The following is a 14968-nucleotide window of genomic DNA, read 5'->3' on the forward strand; positions in this document are numbered from 1 at the left end:
AGTTGAAGAGTTAAACTTCCCGCTGAATCGCCCTAAAGCCTGGCCGAATCCCAAATCCCTGCCTACTCCCTGCATAAATGCACTATTATAACCTATAAAGTAACCACTTAAGCACACTCCTCAGTGCCCTATGTTTGGAGTTCGCCTCCGTTTGGGACACGTCCCCAGTTTTCAGATTTTTCTCAGCTCAATCCAGGACGTCCCGTGCGTCTGCGTGTCCCGTGTGAAGGCTTTTTAAACATTTTAAACATTTGTGTTTAACTTCATTTTTTTAATAAAAACATTTTTCAGGAGTCAGTGAAGAGATTATTGTCCCACTCACAAAACCGCTGCCGAGCGGAAGATGGCGGTCGGGATGCTGCTGTGACCCAGGCTGGATTGCGAGGCCGTATCCCAAACGGCTCGGTATTAGACGCTTGAGTGTGCTACCTAGAGCGCGGGATGTATTTGCATCACACCCTATGTAGGGACGCTTCACAGGGCGTCAGGGATGCGTTTGGGATACAGCCCATGAGCGGGTCTTCCTAGCCAGATAGCTAGGCTGGAAAAAAACGGCACAGCAATTATGTTGGAGTTTTGATGAGTTGCTGCTCGGGAATGGTGGGGATGGTTTTAAAAGGGGTTTTTAAACACCTTCTTTTTGTCTTCAGACATTGTTTTTGTGCTCCTGGAGACTCGCCGGAGACTTTTCTTTGCGTTATTCTTCACATTCACATTACGGCTAGTTCTCCTGTACAGGGTCACTGAGACACTAAAGTGGATTAAAATGTCGGATACGAAGGTAAAAGTCGCGGTCCGAGTCCGGCCCATGAACCGCAGGGGTGAGTCCGGGATCTGATCCGAATTTTCAACCCTGTTTGCATCTCCTGAGGGGGAAAGAAATCCTGTTTAATTTGCCTGTAAATGGGAGTTAATGCTGCATCATATTGACTCATGGCGCAGGGGAGATTTGGAGGAACTTTTGCTCCTCAGTTCTTGTGTTCCTGCTGGCACTTTAATGCATTCCTAACAGCTGTTTTTTTTTAGTCGGATATAAAGTTGAATATCTACTCCTGAACAAGTTGCAGAACTTTTTTTATTGGGATTAAAGCTGGGATTTTGTGTGCTTGCAGAGATTGAGCTGAGCACCAAATGTGTGGTGGACATGGAGGAGAACCAGACCATCCTTCACCCTCCACCATCCAACTCCAAGGGAGAAAACAGGTAGAAAAATCAGCTTCAGAGACAAAACTCAAGATCATTTAAAGTCCAGAGTTAGAGGAAGAATGCATGACAAGCCACGAGCTTTAAAAACATCAGAATTTAGATATTTATCAAAGTTTACAAGAACAGGAGAAATCATCAGGACTGTAAAGATATTTATCTTCCTCTTCACCTGCGGTAATAAAACACACAGCCGTCATGAGTTATATCATGTAGAAAATCACTCCTGATATATAATAATAACCCTAACACATTTATAAGTTTAAATAAAGGCAAAACCGCATCAGTGTAAACTATTTATTAAAATTTATTGATATAAAAAATGTCATTAATTAATTGATTTGCACAAGAAGATGAATTCCAGTTCAAATCTTTAAAAATAATGTTTACAAAAAAAAATTCGAGCTTTATTTGGATGGGATTAGTTTTCACGTCATTCAGATTAAAAAAAACCAAAACTTTATTTATTCTATATATTTATTCTAATTTAAGGCATACAGAGTAGTTTAATAAATAAATAAATAAATAAATAAATAAAACATCAGTGCAAATCCAAAATATCACAAATAAAATACGTAATAAAACAAAATATCATAAATAAAATACAATTGTTGTAACGATGATAAACAGAATAAGTCTGTTAGTGCAAAAAGCTTTGAGTAAACATCTGTATAAAATATCTGTAAATAAATATAAAGTGTTTAAACTGAAACAGGAGAAGAAGAAGAAGAAAGTAGAAAGAGGTGAAATAGACGGATGCGTGTATTAATAAATTAAACTTAAAGGGAGAATATTGTTGTGCGGTGTGTAAATCAGTGTGGGTTCGGGGGTGGAAGAGGGGTATAATGTGGGGTATAATGAGGGGTATAATGTGGGGTATAATGAGGGGTATAATGTGGGGTATAATGTGGGGTATAATGAGGGGTATAATGTGGGGTATAATGTGGGGTATAATGAGGGGTATAATGTGGGGTATAATGAGGGGTATAATGTGGGGTATAATGTGGGGTATAATGAGGGGTATAATGAGGGGTATAATGTGGGGTATAATGAGGGGTATAATGTGGGGTATAATGTGGGGTATAATGAGGGGTATAATGTGGGGTATAATGAGGGGTATAATGAGGGGTATAATGAGGGGTATAATGTGGGGTATAATGTGGGGTATAATGAGGGGTATAATGTGGGGTATAATGAGGGGTATAATGAGGGGTATAATGTGGGGTATAATGAGGGGTATAATGAGGGGTATAATGTGGGGTATAATGAGGGGTATAATGTGGGGTATAATGTGGAGAATGGTGGAGTTGATGGGAGAGGATGGGAGGGACACGGATAGCTGGGAGTATCATGTCACTGATATTATAAACCTCAGTGTTTAGACGTTTAGAAGAAGAGCAGAGACTTTAATAAAGGAGGAAGAATTCAGTGTAAGGACATTACGTTACAGTCCTGCATTAAAGATACACAGCTGTAATCTTTAATATCTGATCAATAATGCACCGATCGACATGAAACACAGCCCTAATAATACCTGCCGTGTGTGTGTGTGTTGTAGCTAAATGGTATGAATAATAAAAACCAAGAATTTGAGGATTTTTGTTGACAGTGTGAGAGTAATTACGCAGCGCCGATCTGCCTCATGCTGCATTTTTGCATTTGTCCAAATCAGAGTTATTAGCAGTGTGCTAAATTCGAGCCGGGCTGCGTGCCTGGTTGAGGGTGGGTGTGCGTGTGTGTGTGTGTGTGTGTGTGTGTGTGTGCACTACGCTGAAAAATCCTGAAATAGACCCAAATTTACACCCTGTATTTATTGTGCCTCTGAACAGAGTGAGGTGAAGGTGAAGGTGGAGGAAAGACATTCCACTGTAGGAGGGTTTAGATTCTGTTATTACCGTGTTATTAACTCTGAATAGTGCGGCTGAAACAGGTCAGGCTCAGGCTGAAGGGAATAATGTTATTCGTGGTGCTAATAGTAAAATAATAAAAAGGCATAGATTAGTTTACTATAACTGCGTCGCACACACTGCTTCATCATCATCATCATCATCATCATCATCATCACTCGCTTTGAGTGTCTGATGTCATGAGAAAAGCTTCAATCACGGCAGGAAATCCCGCCTCTGGACTGCATGATTCACTAAACGGAAATTACACGCTTGTTAAACTACTGTGATGTTCACACCCACACACCCACACACACACACACACACACACACTGACCCTCTGAATATCTCTTGCTCCTTTGGAAAAGAGAAATCTGATGGTGTGGAATTAACCTCATCTGGAAATGAGCGCTCGATCATGGCTAATTGGAGAGCAGTCAAGTGTGAAGCACACACACACACACACGTATATACACACACATATATACACACGTACATATGTATATATATATATATATGCACATACACACACACACACATGTTGGTATTAGTTTCTCTGTGTAACAATAGGAAGCATTGTCTTTTCCTTCCTGCTCACTTTATAACGGTTTCTGCCGTTGTCTCCTGTGGGCGTGTACTGAGCGCTGCCGTTGTCTCCTGTGGGCGTGTACTGAGCGCTGCCGTTGTCTCCTGTGGGCGTGTACTGAGCGCTGCCGTTGTCTCCAGTGGGCGTGTACTGAGCGCTGCCGTTGTCTCCTGTGGGCGTGTACTGAGCGCTGCCGTTGTCTCCAGTGGGCGTGTACTGAGCGCTGCCGTTGTCTCCTGTGGGCGTGTACTGAGCGCTGCCGTTGTCTCCTGTGGGCGTGTACTGAGCGCTGCCGTTGTCTCCTGTGGGCGTGTACTGAGCGCTGCCGTTGTCTCCTGTGGGCGTGTACTGAGCGCTGCCGTTGTCTCCTGTGGGCGTGTACTGAGCGCTGCCGTTGTCTCCTGTGGGCGTGTACTGAGCGCTGCCGTTGTCTCCTGTGGGCGTGTACTGAGCGCTGCCGTTGTCTCCAGTGGGCGTGTACTGAGCGCTGCCGTTGTCTCCTGTGGGCGTGTACTGAGCGCTGCCGTTGTCTCCAGTGGGCGTGTACTGAGCGCTGCCGTTGTCTCCTGTGGGCGTGTACTGAGCGCTGCCGTTGTCTCCTGTGGGCGTGTACTGAGCGCTGCCGTTGTCTCCTGTGGGCGTGTACTGAGCGCTGCCGTTGTCTCCTGTGGGCGTGTACTGAGCGCTGCCGTTGTCTCCTGTGGGCGTGTACTGAGCGCTGCCGTTGTCTCCTGTGGGCGTGTACTGAGCGCTGCCGTTGTCTCCAGTGGGCGTGTACTGAGCGCTGCCGTTGTCTCCTGTGGGCGTGTACCGAGCGCTGCCGTTGTCTCCCGTGGGTGTGTACCGAGTGCTGCCGTTGTCTCCTGTGGGCGTGTACCGAGCATTGCCGTTGTCTCCTGTGGGCGTGTACCGAGCGCTGCCGTTGTCTCCTGTGGGCGTGTACTGAGCGCTGCCGTTGTCTCCCGTGGGTGTGTACCAAGTGCTGCCGTTGTCTCCCGTGGGTGTGTACCGAGCGCTGCCGTTGTCTCCCGTGGGTGTGTACCGAGTGCTGCCTTTGTCTCCTGTGGGCGTGTACCGAGCATTGCCGTTGTCTCCTGTGGGCGTGTACCGAGCGCTGCCGTTGTCTCCTGTGGGTATGTATTGAGTACTGCCATTGTCTCCTGTGGGCGTGTACCGAGCGTTGCCATTGTCTCCTGTGGGCGTGTACCGAGCGCTGCCGTTGTCTCCTGTGGGCGTGTACCGAGCGCTGCCGTTGTCTCCTGTGGGCGTGTACCAAGCGCTGCCGTTGTCTCCTGTGGGCGTGTACCGAGCGCTACCGTTGTCTCCTGTGGGCGTGTACCGAGCACTGCCATAATAATAATTAATTAATTGTTAATTATAATAATTATTCAATAGCTGGTAATTTTTTAAAACAGCTCTGTCACAAGACCCAGAAACAGTTTGAGGAAAGTGCTCTCTGCCCTCTTCCGAATACATGAGGTCACAAACTCCTGTGATTGGCTGGAGAGAAAAAATTAGCCCCTCCCACTCAGAAACACACCCAGTTTTAGCAGTAATTTAATTCTCTCGTCTAATCACTGTGAGAGATCATACCTCATGTGTATTTTTTTCCTCTCCAGTTCTCAGGACACCTGTTCCTCTGAGTCTGGTGTGTGTGTGTGTGTGTATGTGTGTATGTGTGTGTGTTTACAGCCGATGTGGACACTCGCCAGTAATGAAATGTGAGAAGACAGCATTGTTTTTAGAGTTACAGCAGCATCTGAGTGTGTACTGCGGGACTTAACGCTGTTTTTATTTCAGACATTAAAAAATATCATCATTAATATTTTGGAAAGCATCAGATTTCCTGCTAATTAATAATATTTATATATAATAAAATAAAGTTAAATTATTAATATATACACTATATTGCCAAAAGTATTCGCTCACCCATCCAAATAATCAGAATCAGGTGTTCCAATCACTTCCATGGCCACAGGTGTATAAAATCAAGCACCTAGGCATGCAGACTGTTTTTACAAACATTTGTGAAAGAATGGGTCGCTCTCAGGAGCTCAGTGAATTCCAGCGTGGAACTGTGATAGGATGCCACCTGTGCAACAAATCCAGTCGTGAAATTTCCTCGCTCCTAAATATTCCACAGTCAACTGTCAGCTGTATTATAAGAACGTGGAAGTGTTTGGGAACGACAGCAACTCAGCCACGAAGTGGTAGGCCACGTAAACTGACGGAGCGGGGTCAGCGGATGCTGAGGCGCATAGTGCGAAGAGGTCACCAACTTTCTGCAGAGTCAATCGCTACAGACCTCCAAACTTCATGTGGCCTTCAGATGAGCTCAAGAACAGTGCGCAGAGAGCTTCATGGAATGGGTTTCCATGGCCGAGCAGCTGCATCCAAGCCATACATCACCAAGTGCAATGCAAAGCGTCGGATGCAGTGGTGTAAAGCACGCCGCCACTGGACTCTAGAGCAGTGGAGACGCGTTCTCTGGAGTGACGAATCGCGCTTCTCCATCTGGCAATCTGATGGACGAGTCTGGGTTTGGCGGTTGCCAGGAGAACGGTACTTGTCTGACTGCATTGTGCCAAGTGTAAAGTTTGGTGGAGGGGGGATTTTGGTGTGGGGTTGTTTTTCAGGAGCTGGGCTTGGCCCCTTAGTTCCAGTGAAAGGAACTCTGAATGCTTCAGCATACCAAGACATTTTGGACAATTCCATGCTCCCAACTTTGTGGGAACAGTTTGGAGCTGGCCCCTTCCTCTTCCAACATGACTGTGCACCAGTGACCAAAGCAAGGTCCATAAAGACATGGATGACAGAGTCTGGTGTGGAGGAACTTGACTGGCCTGCACAGAGTCCTGACCTCAACCCCATAGAACACCTTTGGGATGAATTAGAGCGGAGACTGAGAGCCAGGCCTTCTCGTCCAACATCAGTGTGTGACCTCACAAATGCGCTTCTGGAAGAATGGTCAAAAATTCCCATAAACACACTCCTAAACCTTGTGGACAGCCTTCCCAGAAGAGTTGAAGCTGTTATAGCTGCAAAGGGTGGACCGACGTCATATTGAACCCTATGGATTAGGAATGGGATGTCACTTAAGTTCATATGCGAGTCAAGGCAGGTGAGCGAATACTTTTGGCAATATAGTGTGTATATATATATATATATATATATATATATATATATATATATATATATATATATTGTTTTTTTTTTTGTTTTTTTGTTTTTTCAAAAATATTATTAATTAGCAAGAATTTTTTTAAATATTATTTTGTAATAAAGAGCTGCTTTAATAGTAGCTCGGACCTCTTGCTGTGTTGTGGCTATTAATTTTTTAGTTCATTTTTTTCCTAAGCTGCTGTAACTTTTTGTCCATTTTTTACTACAAGAAGTGATGTCACACGTATATATCTGCACACATGCATTACCTACGTCTTGAAAACCATCAGAGAATTTGTGTAAAATGTAAAGTTATATAATAATACAGGTATGTGTGTGTTAGTCTTCCTCAACCAGGCTGGTGTAGGTGTTTGGCAGTATTTCTGCCCTCTGTGTTTGGCAGTATTTCTGCCCTCTGTGCCAGTTAGCTTCGTGTAAGCGTTCGGTTAATATCATGGCGTCTAGCCGCGAGCACACTGTGTACACCTTTAGAGTCTTTTGTTCTGCTGATTTTTTCACGTGATCCTCTGCTCGGCGTGTCTGGGTCACGGTAAAGTTAGAGTAAACAGACGGTGTTAAGTGAGGAGTGAACGTGCCCTGAGGGCGTGAAGGGGGAGTTTCAGTCCCATTCACTGAGCGTGTGCAGCGGTGTGACGCTTGCTCTCCGGTTTCAAAACTTTCCACGTGATGACATGGTCAGTCAGATTAGAAATACGAGTGTGTGTGAGAGAGAGAGAGCGAGAGAGAGAGAGAGGAGAGAAAACTGTGTGTGTGTGTGTGTGTGTGTTTGTGTGTATGTGTATGTGAGAGACACCCACCTGAGGCAGACAGACAGACGGGAGGGTATTTGGCCGGCGATGACGTGTCCGTGTTCGAGATGAAGACTATGCCAGGGGGTTTTCCAGCTTTATAATGATCAGAGCATGCTGACAGGTGCCTCCTCCCTGCCCCCATATCCCCCCGTCGTATCCCATCATGCCTCACTCCAGTTCTCAGAGGGCAGAGTGATTAGCGAAAGCTCACTTTCATCTGATACGGCTCTGCACCAGCGAAGCGCGTAATTTTCTCCTCGTCCCGTCACCAGCTATCAGAGGCTCCGAGGGATTTCACACGCCTTTCCTGTGCTGACTCAAGTCAGATTCCTGGAGAAGTGGGCGGGGGCAGGGGTGTAGGATTGTTAGGGGGTATGTACAAAAAACTTCACATCAAGCATGTGGTTAATTCCACTGTTAGCTGTGCTGGTATCTTCACTTTGTTCCCGCCTCTAATTCATCTGTAACCAATCAGACCACAGTCCCCGCCTCCAAAAGTCACTGTAACCAGTTAGAGCACAGGTTCCACTGTCAAGACAACGGTCCTATAATGCCTCCGGTCAGATTGCAGTTCCTGCCCTTAATGTCACTATAACCAAGTGTGTTTCCTCCATGGTCTCCTAGAACCTCTGTAAATAATAAGCCCTCAGTTCCTGCCCCCAGGGCAGCTTTCCCAGCCTGACCACAGCTTCTGCACCAAATATCACTGGAACCAATCATATTGCCAGTAACATACCCCAGTGCCACTATAACCAGTCAGAACCCGCCCCCAAAAAACTGTAGCAAATCAGAACCTGGCCTGAATATTACTGTAGCCAATCAGAACCCACCCCCCAATATTACTGTAGCTAATCAGAACCTGCCCTGAAAATTACTGTAGCCAATCAGAACCCATCCCCCAATATTACCGTAGCTAATTAGAACCCGCCCCCCCGATATTACTGTAGCCAATCAGAACCCACCCCCAATATTACTAGAGCCAATCAGAACCCACCCCCAATATTACTGTAGTCAATCAGAACCCGCCCCTAATATTACTGTAACAGCCAATCAGAACCTGCCCCCCAGTATTACTGTAGCCAATCAGAACCCACCCCGATATTACTGTAACAGCCAATCAGAACCCGCCCCCAATATTACTGTAACAGCCAATCAGAACCCACCCCGATATTACTGAAACAGCCAATCAGAACCCGCCCCCAATATTACTGTAACAGCCAATCAGAACCCACCCCAATATTACTGTAACTGCCAATCAGAACCCACCCCAATATTACTGTAACAGCCAATCAGAACCCACCCCCAATATTACTGTAGCCAATCTGAACCTGCTCTGAATATTACTGTAGCCAATCAGAATCAGCCCCCCAATATTACTGTATCTAATTAGAACCCGCCCCCCAATAGTACTGTAACAGCCAATCAGAACCCACCCCCCAATATTACTGTAGCCGATCAGAACCCACTCCAATATTACTGTAACAGCCAATCAGATTGCGTCCTGCCCCCTGAAAAACTTGAGACTTTAAACTTTAGAAGTGGATTGGATTAAAATAAAAATAAAATAAATGTATTGTTAGCAATGAGCTAACACTCAAGAAACTCACACAAGGGTCATTTGGGTTCCACCTCCCTAAAACAACCCCAACAACCCCCAACAACCCCCTGAGGGGGCAAAACACACCAGAGTTTACTTCACCATGCTGAACACTGCAGATGGAGGATCGCCATGACACCTGATTCTCATTACAGAGTTGTGTATGGGATTAATAAACAACAGGGAGAAAAGGATGTTGTTGTGTATGAAGTGGTGTGTTACTGTACATGTGTGTGTGTGTAACAAAGAGACACCACGATACACCCCACCTCAGGAATGCTCTCTCATTATCTCTGTCTCTCTGAGCCAAACAAAAACACAAACATTCTGCTCCTGCAGATTTTCTCTTCCTCTGGGATTGGAATGGACACTATTTTTTGTTTTTGTTTTTTTTGTCTGTTGTTGTTTATTTTTGTAAATGTGTTGGTTTGTCGCTCAGCCGGAAAGATGTGTGTTGCTCTGATAAACCCGTGCATTTCCCTCGAGTTCCCCAGCGCTGTGGATCTGGGGGTTGGGTCGTGTTTGGGCAGAACGCAGATGCAAATCTTGACCTCAGAGAGAGAGAGGGAGAGTGTGTGTGTGTGTGTGTATGTGTGTGTGTGTGTTATATCGAGCTATGTTTAATAGGGATGCTGAACTGAAAGTGGACACAAACGACACATTTTTGACTATTGTACTGTCCTTTTTTATTTTATGCTCATGTGGCACCTCCCCCTACTGGACACGCTAACGTTACATGTTAGTACGAAAGCAGACACCTATACGAGCAAGCGTCACATGATTTCATATATGTATAAAGCGGCATTTAGCCCAGCCTGCTCGTTTTGGGGGCATGGCTTAAGATGGAATGCTGATGGGCGGGGCTTGTTTTGTTTAGATTATAAGTTAACACAGGAAAAATCACTGCACCTTTAATGTTGCTGATATGTCTGCTGTGTAGATTTTGTATCACACTGTAGGCTGTGTCTCTCACACACACACACACACACACACATGATTTTTGGTGGTTTTATACTGAAGTGTTAATTAGACTTTGGAAAGGGAAGGTCACTTCCTGTTAGGCACGGCTTTGCTGATGGCGCTGTCCTCATGCTCGCAGTCTCAGTGTGTGAGGAGTGTGTGTTGGAAATGGAAGGGATGTCGTAAACTGTTCCAAATGCAGCACACACACACACACACACACACACACACACACACATGGCTGTGACATTTCTGTCTTTAGTACTGGAGTGCACTTGAGCGTCCGGCCGGGACGATTCCCTCGCTCCGACTTTCTCACACCGATGTATTGCATTTCGGTTACCGCTCTGAGAAAGTGACACTGTTAGTACTTCCTGTGATGTACTTCCTGTGATGTCCTGAACATGATCGTACTGTTCCATCTTCTGTTAAAAATCTGTGCACTGAAACTCGATCACGTCAACAAACAGAGAGACATAAACGCAGCACTTTTTTTTGTTTTGTTTTGTTTTCTGCACAGTGATGAGAAATTTCCATCACCAGTGAAGAGTTTACTGAGGAGACAATGTGGAGGGTCTGTGTGTGTGTATGTGTGTGTGTGTGTGTGTGTCACTTTGTAACTGTAACTTCTGAGAAGATGAAGTTTAGTTCTTAGTGCTTGAGGGGCAGGTATACATACAGACCGAAAAAAACAAGCAGATACAGATGGAGAGAGAGAGGGAGAGAGACAGAAAGAGAGAGAGAAAGTGGGAGAGAGGGAGAGACAGAAAGAGAGAGAGAAGAGAGAGAGAGAGAACAGAGAGACAGAGAGAAAGTGAGAATCAGGAAATAATAAGTAAAACAATTAAAGGAACCAGCACAAGAAATAAACAAACAAACAAACAAACAAAACAATGAAACAACTACAAACATACCAACTGAATATAACAGTATAATAGTGTTAGATGAACAATAACATATCTCAGTAGCTAGATCTCTAACTGATGATTCAGGTCAGTGTAACAGTAGCTGATCTCAGAGCTCTGTGTGTTTATGTGACGGTGTGATACAGGTGAGTTCAGTGACACTAATCTACCCCTCACTTCCCCTGGTCATGAGGTGTGTGAGCTCGTATCAGTCTCATAACACCTGTGAAGTGACGTAAGCGTCTCAATTAAGACGAGTCATCAGAAAGCAACGTCGACTCTGAGGCCTTGAGACGCTGACTCACTGTGAAGGCATGACTCCATGCATCTGATTAACTTTTTCTTTTTTTTTCTTTGTCTCTCCTGACCGAACGATGACCTGGGTGACCTCCGGACCTGCAGGAAACAGTCCAAGGTAAGAAGAACATTTCAAATTCAGACGCATTGTTGATTTCATAAAATGTTGCTCTGAATGTTTAGCAGGCTAGGCATCACACGCTTTCTTAGCACTAGCGCTGTGTGGATGTATGGGAGTACCTAAATTTCTGTGTTCTCAAGGTGGGAGGGGCACACTAGCTCTGTCCTGTTAATCAGAGCGACACTAGCCAATCGTAGGCACCTGTGATCAATCACAAAGACACTAGCCAATCGTAGGCACCTGTGATCAATCACAAAGACACTAGCCAATCGTAGGTACCTGTGATCAATCACAAAGACACTAGCCAATCGTAGACACCTGTGATCAATCACAAAGACACTAGCCAATCGTAGGTACCTGTGATCAATCACAAAGACACTAGCCAATCGTAGGCACCTGTGATCAATCACAAAGACACTAGCCAATCGTAGGTACCTGTGATCAATCACAAAGACACTAGCCAATCGTAGACACCTGTGATCAATCACAAAGACACTAGCCAATCGTAGGCACCTGTGATCAATCACAAAGACACTAGCCAATCGTAGGTACCTGTGATCAATCACAAAGACACTAGCCAATCGTAGGTACCTGTGATCAATCACAAAGACACTAGCCAATCGTAGGTACCTGTGATCAATCACAAAGACACTAGCCAATCGTAGACACCTGTGATCAATCACAAAGACACTAGCCAATCGTAGGTACCTGTGATCAATCACAAAGACACTAGCCAATCGTAGGTACCTGTGATCAATCACAAAGACACTAGCCAATCGTAGGTACCTGTGATCAATCACAAAGACACTAGCCAATCGTAGGTACCTGTGATCAATCACAAAGACACTAGCCAATCGTAGGCACCTGTGATCAATCACAAAGACACTAGCCAATCGTAGGTACCTGTGATCAATCACAAAGACACTAGCCAATCGTAGACACCTGTGATCAATCACAAAGACACTAGCCAATCGTAGGTACCTGTGATCAATCACAAAGACACTAGCCAATCGTAGGCACCTGTGATCAATCACAAAGACACTAGCCAATCGTAGGTACCTGTGATCAATCACAAAGACACTAGCCAATCGTAGACACCTGTGATCAATCACAAAGACACTAGCCAATCGTAGGCACCTGTGATCAATCACAAAGACACTAGCCAATCGTAGGTACCTGTGATCAATCACAAAGACACTAGCCAATCGTAGGTACCTGTGATCAATCACAAAGACACTAGCCAATCGTAGGTACCTGTGATCAATCACAAAGACACTAGCCAATCGTAGACACCTGTGATCAATCACAAAGACACTAGCCAATCGTAGGTACCTGTGATCAATCACAAAGACACTAGCCAATCGTAGGTACCTGTGATCAATCACAAAGACACTAGCCAATCGTAGGTACCTGTGATCAATCACAAAGACACTAGCCAATCGTAGGTACCTGTGATCAATCACAAAGACACTAGCCAATCGTAGGTACCTGTGATCAATCACAAAGACACTAGCCAATCGTAGGTACCTGTGATCAATCACAAAGACACTAGCCAATCGTAGACACCTGTGATCAATCACAAAGACACTAGCCAATCGTAGGTACCTGTGATCAATCACAAAGACACTAGCCAATCGTAGGCACCTGTGATCAATCACAAAGACACTAGCCAATCGTAGGCACCTGTGATCAATCACAAAGACACTAGCCAATCGTAGGCACCTGTGATCAATCACAAAGACACTAGCCAATCGTAGGCACCTGTGATCAATCACAAAGACACTAGCCAATCGTAGGCACCTGTGATCAATCACAAAGACACTAGCCAATCGTAGGCACCTGTGATCAATCACAAAGACACTAGCCAATCGTAGGCACCTGTGATCAATCACAAAGACACTAGCCAATCGTAGGCACCTGTGATCAATCACAAAGACACTAGCCAATCGTAGGCACCTGTGATCAATCACAAGACACTAGCCAATCGTAGGTACCTGTGATCAATCACAAAGACACTAGCCAGTCGTAGGTACCTGTGATCAATCACAAAGACACTAGCCAATCGTAGGCACCTGTGATCAATCACAAAGACACTAGCCAATCGTAGACACCTGTGATCAATCACAAAGACACTAGCCAATCGTAGACACCTGTGATCAATCACAAAGACACTAGCCAATCGTAGGCACCTGTGATCAATCACAAAGACACTAGCCAATCGTAGGCACCTGTGATCAATCACAAGACACTAGCCAATCGTAGGTACCTGTGATCAATCACAAAGACACTAGCCAGTCGTAGGTACCTGTGATCAATCACAAAGACACTAGCCAATCGTAGGTACCTGTGATCAATCACAAAGACACTAGCCAATCGTAGGTACCTGTGATCAATCACAAAGACACTAGCCAATCGTAGACACCTGTGATCAATCACAAAGACACTAGCCAATCGTAGGTACCTGTGATCAATCACAAAGACACTAGCCAATCGTAGACACCTGTGATCAATCACAAAGACACTAGCCAATCGTAGGCACCTGTGATCAATCACAAAGACACTAGCCAATCGTAGGTACCTGTGATCAATCACAAAGACACTAGCCAATCGTAGGTACCTGTGATCAATCACAAAGACACTAGCCAATCGTAGGTACCTGTGATCAATCACAAAGACACTAGCCAATCGTAGGTACCTGTGATCAATCACAAAGACACTAGCCAATCGTAGGTACCTGTGATCAATCACAAAGACACTAGCCAATCGTAGGTACCTGTGATCAATCACAAAGACACTAGCCAATCGTAGGTACCTGTGATCAATCACAAAGACACTAGCCAATCGTAGGTACCTGTGATCAATCACAAAGACACTAGCCAATCGTAGGTACCTGTGATCAATCACAAAGACACTAGCCAATCGTAGGTACCTGTGATCAATCACAAAGACACTAGCCAATCGTAGGTACCTGTGATCAATCACAAAGACACTAGCCAATCGTAGGTACCTGTGATCAATCACAAAGACACTAGCCAATCGTAGGTACCTGTGATCAATCACAAAGACACTAGCCAATCGTAGGTACCTGTGATCAATCACAAAGACACTAGCCAATCGTAGGTACCTGTGATCAATCACAAAGACACTAGCCAATCGTAGGTACCTGTGATCAATCACAAAGACACTAGCCAATCGTAGGTACCTGTGATCAATCACAAAGACACTAGCCAATCGTAGGTACCTGTGATCAATCACAAAGACACTAGCCAATCGTAGGTACCTGTGATCAATCACAAAGACACTAGCCAATCGTAGGTACCTGTGATCAATCACAAAGACACTAGCCAATCGTAGGTACCTGTGATCAATCACAAAGACACTAGCCAATCGTAGGTACCTGTGATCAATCACAAAGACACTAGCCAATCGTAGGTACCTG

The 14968-nt window shown here is 45.0% G+C and overlaps 1 protein-coding gene across 5 annotated transcripts in view; it reads left to right on the forward strand.

Annotated features, from left to right (window-relative positions):
- The first annotated feature begins 206 nt into the window (after positions 1–206).
- The window catches only part of kif13a (kinesin family member 13A), a 43597-nt gene continuing 28835 nt past the window's right edge, over positions 207–14968 (forward strand). For 3 of the 5 annotated variants that reach the window (XM_058376428.1, XM_058376430.1, XM_058376429.1), the window contains exons 1-3: positions 207–821; positions 1113–1203; positions 11514–11526. In XM_058376428.1, the coding sequence (XP_058232411.1) occupies positions 767–821; positions 1113–1203; positions 11514–11526 (159 nt within the window). In that variant the 5' untranslated portion in view covers positions 207–766. The remainder of the gene's footprint in view (positions 822–1112; positions 1204–11513; positions 11527–14968) is intronic. The other 2 variants (XM_058376431.1, XM_058376432.1) reach the window with 1 other exon arrangement.

The sequence above is a fragment of the Hemibagrus wyckioides genome, linkage group LG23 (genome assembly GCF_019097595.1).
Source record: "Hemibagrus wyckioides isolate EC202008001 linkage group LG23, SWU_Hwy_1.0, whole genome shotgun sequence".
Lineage (NCBI taxonomy): Eukaryota > Metazoa > Chordata > Actinopteri > Siluriformes > Bagridae > Hemibagrus > Hemibagrus wyckioides.